At 57.3% G+C, this 6,948-nt stretch overlaps 1 protein-coding gene across 1 annotated transcript; it reads right to left on the bottom strand.

Moving 5' to 3' along the window:
- Positions 1 to 150: 150 nt before the first annotated feature.
- Positions 151 to 6,436, bottom strand: BSDC1 (BSD domain containing 1; the record flags this gene model as incomplete). Its single annotated transcript, XM_019473547.1, has 9 exons — positions 151 to 1,469; positions 2,059 to 2,162; positions 3,243 to 3,782; positions 3,973 to 4,054; positions 4,264 to 4,332; positions 4,725 to 4,840; positions 5,246 to 5,300; positions 5,418 to 5,588; positions 6,275 to 6,436. Coding segments are annotated over 9 exons (1,332 nt in total), but the record flags the coding sequence as incomplete, so codon positions are not given.
- Between the last annotated feature and the right edge of the window lie 512 nt (positions 6,437 to 6,948).

Genomic DNA, 6,948 nt, shown 5'->3' on the forward strand with positions numbered 1-6,948 from the left:
TGGGGGGGGGTGGGGGAACAAAACCAAACCAAACCAAACCAAAACCAAAACCCCAACTCTTCCAAGTGCAGCTAGGTCAATGCTATCCAAAAGCAGAAGGAAACCCACAGCTCCAATGAAGCAGCCCTGGAAGGGGCAGAAGGACAAAGGTAGCCCGTACAAAACCACCACCCGAAAGGCCAGAGAGAGCCGCGAGGGCTCTGTCCCTTTAGGGTAACTGTGTATTAGCAACATCCACTGAGGAGCATCTCCTGACATTAGAAGGGAACTGCCCCAAAAAGAGAGGCCGTGGGTCCGAAGGAAGCGGTGCAAGCAGTCGCAGGGGGCTTAAGTGAAGGAACCCAAGTGAGCACAGCAAAGCTTGCGACCCCGGTGGCCGTGAGGCCTGGACACGCGGGGCGTCAGGCGAGTGGACAGACACGGCCTTGGCCAAGAGGCACCACCCACGCTCGGGCGCTTCTGCCTCCCCCCCAGGCTGGGAGAGGGAAGGGCCGAGCCTCGGTGCTTTGGGGCTCTGCAAGGGCTGAACTGGGCACCACAACGGAGGGGTTCTGCTCCCAGGGTGACCCAAATCACTGCCCGCCCAGAAGGGCTCAAGTAAGAGCAAGCCACGAGTACTCTGCTTGGAGAATTTCACTACAAGTACACAAAACCCAGCAGAGGAAGGCAGTGCAGCTGCAAAGGGGGAAGCAGCAGGCCTTGGCTCTTAGAGGAGCTGCTGCTCTCGCAGCAGGAAACGGGAGTTTCCATTAGAAAAAGCTTCCAAGACGAAAAGCCAGGCAGAAGCTCAGGGTTTGGCAGAGTTTGGCTCCTTCCAGCACGGCCCAGCTTCGGGTCAAAGCCACAAGCCAACTGCCTTTCTTTGCAGCAGTGAGTGGCACAGCAGAAGGGGCTTCTACTGCAGCATGTCCAGCCCTCGGCCACTGCCTGCACGGGGGCTTTCTCCGGGGATGGCCTGGCCAGCGGCGCAGAGCAGCAAGTGAGCAGGCACAGCTTGCATCCAAGAGCCTCTGAACTGCTGTACTGTAGATTACGGGCGCACACACAAGCAAACAATCAGCCAGCTGGCAGTCTGGCGGCACCAAGCAATCCTGCCAGGTGTCCGAGTGCCCAGCTCGCCCCGGGGACCCCTCACTGCATCGCATCTGCCTCTACCCGACGCTTTCGGGGCAGTCAGTTTTGGCTTGGCCAGTCTCTAGGACCTACTGAGAAGGTGGGATCCCTAGCAGCTAAGTGTACGAGTGAACTCCTGCTTCCTCCTCCTCCAGGACTGAAGGGGTCACTTGAGTTGCCCACAGGATTTAGCAGGAATGAAACTCCTCCAGCCTGGAACTGCAATCCCCAGCACAGTTACACACAAAGGAAGAGCCGGTCCGTGATTTAATTCACATTCGATGGTGGAAATGAGCCTGTGACACACACTGGAAGCAGTCGCTTTATTCCCAGTCTTCCCACTCTTCATCTTCCAGCTGCAAAGAAGAGGAACATCCCTCAGTTTGTTTCTGTAACTCAACAGCCATCCGTCAACAGATCCTCCTGCCCAGGGCACCTGAGTCAGCGCAAAGCCTGACATACCCTCACGCTCCCACACCCTCACAACAGGGATTTGCTTACTCTGTTCCCCTCGGGGAACTTGCACACTCATCCCTCTTTAAGCACGTCCAAGCAGCCACCCGCTGCTCCAGCTAACACCCGTGACTCCCATGGTGAGATCCCAAGCTAAGCCCGTGTCCTCAAAGAGCAAGTCACGCCTCTGAGAAGCCTCCCGCGAGCTGCTCTCGGCAGGCAGCTGCCTGCTGCGGCGCTGCCCTCCCAGGCCAGCAGCAGCCACGTCTCGCTGAAACTTGCTGCACAGCCTTGGCTCCAGCACAGGGGCTGGAAGCGGAGCTCAAGCCGAGGGATTCGCCCTCTTGCTCTGAGGCACTGCAGTCTCTCTCCATCTCCCAGGGGAAGCACCCAACGACGGCAGCGCTCACGCAGCATCACCCCAAGGAGTTGCTGATGGTTTCTGGGAGCAATCTTCTTGCCTACTTGAGCGAGCACCTCCCCGTGACTCACCTCCCCGGACACTTCCACCTTCGAGAGCGCCAGCTGCACCTCCTCTTCAGTCATGTCCAAATCAAAGTCCTTTTCCCAGTCCTCACTGGTATCAGTGCTGGAGCCTGTAACCACAAACATCACGACCGAGCCATCAGAGCTGCACGTGCTCTCCAGACGCTCTGGCCAAAGCACACAGCTGCCCAAGCAGCTGCCCACAAAGCCCTGGCATTCACAAGGCTCGGATCTACCACAGCCTGCCCGAGGAGAGAAAGCCTCCCTCATTCCCAAGAGCAGGCTGTCGGCTTGCTAACAGAGACGGGATGGACTGAACCGCCCGTCCCTCGCAGCAAGGGCTGGTTCAGAACAAGTGGGAGAGGTGAATGCCAAAACGTGTTCTCCTCTGGCCTGGGAGAACTGTGTCACACAGGAAACACAACAGATAAGGAATGACAGGAGCGACTTAGATACGGGGACTGTCACGCTCCCGAACAGAATGAACAACCTCCTGGGGCGGAGGAGCAGCAGGGACATTCCTAGGGGCAACATGCAGAGGGAAGGAACCACCATATTCCCCACAAGAGACCACAGCCATGCCCTGGCACCCAGCAGGCCAGGGACCAAAGGTCTACCCCGTTCAGCTGACAGACTTTTGATCTCTTGCCTAATTTCATTCTGCTCACAGACCCAGTTCATGATACTTGGCCACCCTGCTGGAGCTTTGGTTGCTTCCAGTGGCTTTATAATCCTATAACCAACATAACCATTACACTGGGAGACCTGCAGCAGACTCTGCTGAAGGCAGAATCCCCTGCAATGAAAGGTTTGTAAACAGTGTCAGCCAGAGCTGCGACACACCCCTCCTCAGGGTCCTGGAGGAGTGTCACCCTCCGTTCTCCTGAGGGAGCCCCAGGAACGGAGCTCAGGAGAGGGCTCAGGCCAGAGCCAGCTGCAGCCCCGGCCCAGCCGCCTGCTGAGAGCAGATGGTCACCGCCTGATGTGACCCTCTTGACCCTGCCCAATAGCAGAAAGATTTGCTTCCACTTTAGTTCGGCCACTAGACAGTCTTTGGATCTAACCTTCCTGGGTGATTTTGGCAAAACCCCTTTTCTCCTCCTCCATCATCACAAAATCAGGCCCTTTCCCCAAAAGCTGCCACCCCCAGCAGAAGGTTTCCGGGCCCTGTGCTGACCCCACACACGCACCTTTCTTGCCGTTGTTGGAGGGAGTGGATTTCCCACTATCCGAGTTCAGCTCAAAGACTCGTAGATCTGTTGGTCCTTCCTCTTTCAGAGTCTCTGTCCTGCCCTGGGCTTTGCTCTCCACCTCTTTGAGCTCCGTAACAGCCGGTTGCTCTGAGGATGCTGCTGACTCCCGGGCAGGTGCAGAAGGATGACCGGGTTCTGGGAGCTTTGACAAGGAGCTCTGCTTTTCCGAGGTGGCCTCCAGCAGCCTCTGAGAGAGGTCTCCGGTCCCAGCTGGTTGTGCTCCAGTCTGTAGCTGCGCAGCAGGCACAGAGGCAGGGTTTGCAATCTGAGTCACAAGGGAGATGCTCTCACTGCTCTCAGAGGGGCTCCCCTCTGCTGGGGCCGGCTCCGGAGGGAGGACGGCCCAGCTTTCCTCTGAGGGTCCCTTGTGAGCAGTGGGGTGGCTTCCCTCCAGGGCTGCAGGGGCAGATTCTTTCTCTGCTGCTTCTGGAAATTTCACGTTTGCACAAGGCAGGGGTGACATCCCCAAGAACTCCTCTGTAGGAAGGCAGAAGAGAAGCGAGAGATGTTTCAGCAAGCGCAGCAGCAGCTGACAGTGCAGCAGGGTTGGCTGCAGCTGGGCTGGGAGCTGAATTTGTGGGAGCGAGGAGGAGCCACCCCCCTCTCTAACCGAGACCCGCCAAGGTCTGCACGAGCCCTCCCGCAGATCCCCAACCATCTGACCCACCTTCATCCTCCTCCCAGCCTGGCTCCTCTTGGTGAATGCTCTGCTCCGCTCGCTGCTTCAGAGCCTCCCTCCGGGCTTCATCCTGCAGGGAATTCAGTGTCAGCAGCGACTCACGTCCCCAGTCCTTTCTTCCCCCAGGTATTTCAGCATCAGTGACAACAAGGACAGAGACAAGGCAGCCCAGATCCCTGTTTTTCCAGGAAAAGTATCTTCTGCCTCTTTGGTCTGCATTAGAGAGCTCCTTGGCCGGAGTGCCCACCCACTGGGGGAGACACCCCCCTCCTGACCTACCTGCTCCAGGCGATGCACTTTATAGAAGTAGCGCTGCCAGAATTCAGAATGGGAAACAGCCACCGGGACCTGGGAGCAAGATGGGAACCACCATGAGTCACTTCAAAGGGAGGACTGCGGCTGCTGCCTCGCCCCCCTCTCCTCCGGAGCCTTGCAGCTACCCTTATCACCTGCGCAAGGCACCTGCGTTTTCAGGTGCGCAGACTTGGGACCAAGCCTCAGGTACGCACTGGCAGATGCTCAGACACACATCAGACAGCTACAGAGGAACTTCTCTTCCGGGCCCATGACAAACAAGCAGGGAAGAAGAATACAATATGCTGCCTAATATCCCTGTGCCAGTTTACCGTGCAACCACAGTCCTTTCCACGACCAGCTCCAGGGCCCAAGCAACTCAGGGCTTCCCTGCACCGTACCCCAGGTCAGAACTTGCCCACTACAGGAGCCAGGCGGGGCCTTACCATTTTGGTGTAGAGAGACCGGATGGAAGGGCTGGTCGCCAGCAGCTCCGCGATCTCCCCTTTCTTCTCCTCTAGGTTAAACTGAGAGAGCCAGGCCTCAAGGAGGTCAGCAGGGCCTGTACGGGGCAAGCACAGAGGTAACAGTCCTTGGCACAAACAGGGCAGGAACAGTTTTGGGAAGTTTCATCGGAAAAATACTATGGAGCAGACCAGCTGGGGTGAGCAAGGGGCAAAGAAGGAGGGAGACGTGTGTCTCTGAGCCCACCCCATGTCGTGGGTCCTTTGTCAGCACAAGGCGACGTAGCGCCAGCTGTAGCAGCAGTTTAAACTGACGCGGCAAACTCTCAAGCCTAAGCTAGTTCCCAATGCAACAGACAGATCTGCTCTCCATAAACGGTGACCCCATCTACAGCCAAGCCAGCAGGCCCGCCGGCGAAAGGCTCTGGGCAATTCAGGACGGCCCACAGCCCCCACGCAAGGGCCAGCTTGGCTCGGCAGCACCGCCGAGCCCCCCCCCGTACCATCAGGTTCGTTGCAGTAGGTGGCCGGGTCCGACTGGAGGCTGTAGAGGCGAGCCTGGAGGAGAAGACGCACAGGGCAGAGCCGTCAGTGGAGGGGCAGCAGCAGAGCCCCGAGAGGACAGGGCTCGGGACTCCACGTCCCGGAGAGAAGCGCCGGGAACAGGGCACTCACCTTGGCGCTGTCATAGGGCTCTGTGGTACCTGTGGGTGTTGCCATCAGTGTTATGACATCGCAGTCAATGGTCTTATCCGGCGAGGGAGCAAACGTGTCCGAGATGACACCCAGGAAGTCAGAGAGCCCTTTCCTCACCTTTTCAGTCGCACCTGAGGAACCTTCTGTCCTCTTGAAGAGAAAAAGCAGCACAGCGTAAGTAACAGTACCTGCAGCAGCAGGACAAGGCTCAGTCTTTTCTGGACAGGTTCCTTTAAGGAAGCAGGATGTCTCTCGAGCCTTTAAGGAAGGTTAAAGGCTCAAGGTTCCTTTAAGGAAGCAGGATGTCTCTCCCTTCAAAGAAGTGCTCGTGAGGCGATTGTGTGGCCAGGGCTGGGCTAGGAGAAGGGCGTGGTGGCAGGCACTAGCCTCAGGTGGCGGTGGGGCAGGCAGGCCCTGTAATAGGTTTGTTGGGAACTGAGCCTAGGCTTTGCGGGGAAGGACACAGCCAGGTTCGGGGACTGGCTGGTTTGGGGGTTGGACTGTCACAGCGGCAGCTGCACAGGGCTAAGGCTGACAGCTTGTGCAGAGATCCGATGTCATACTGCAGTGACACTGCCAGGATCCCACCTACACGGCACACTGGGAGGGGAAGCACAGGGAACTTGTCTCCACTCGTCTCCAGAGGTTCCTCACCACTACAGCAAGGAAACGCCACACAGTGCTCAGCACCAAACCTGCACCGGGGAGAAAGTCTGAAACCTGAAGCTCGCGGTTATACGTTGGGCTTCGTTCAGAGGATCTTCTCCTCAGAGGCTATTCACCCCCCGCTTTGCTTTCTCCAACAGGAATCCCAACTCTCTTACTCCTATACTCACTGCCAGCTTGTCCTTGACCACACTGGCCGTAGCAGCGATAGTGCAGGCTGTGTCATGCTGCACTACTTGAGTGAACTCAGCCAGGTCCCGTTTCATGAATTCCAAAGCTTCTGTGGACTGTAAGAAGACGACAGATAGATTGTGTAATCTCTTTGCTCTCCAGCAAAGCCACGGTCACTCTGGGAACACCTGGCACGTTACAAAGATTAAAGTGCGAGAGCCTTTAACCCAGCTGAGCCCTTACCCCAACTCGTGCAATGGGTAAGACCGTAATAACCAGAATAGCAACGGGAAACAGCTATGCCCAAAACATGTTAGAGTGGGGGTTTTTCAAGCTAAGACAGGAAAAATACAGGTTAGGAAAAGCCTTGTTCTGAGCTTTGTGTATAATTAACATAAGCAATGCTGTCACAGGCAGGAAATTACACATCAGAAAGCGACGCTGCAAGCACAGGCCCTCCCTGCTCAGGCGGTGATCAACAGAGCCCAGCGCTGCTCCCCTGAGCCATAAGAGCCCAGCGCCAGCGGTCAGGTCCCCCGGCTGCCAGAGTTACCACAGACACATCCGAACTCCCTCTACGCGTACCCATCGGGCCCCTTCCCGGGGTCACGGGCTGCGCTACAGCCGCACGCCCTCGCTGGCTGTCAGGCAGTCACTAAGGCGAGGCTCAGGA

Source organism: Aptenodytes forsteri, unplaced genomic scaffold (genome assembly GCF_000699145.1).
Source record: "Aptenodytes forsteri isolate BGI_AS27 unplaced genomic scaffold, ASM69914v1 Scaffold7, whole genome shotgun sequence".
Taxonomy (NCBI): domain Eukaryota; kingdom Metazoa; phylum Chordata; class Aves; order Sphenisciformes; family Spheniscidae; genus Aptenodytes; species Aptenodytes forsteri.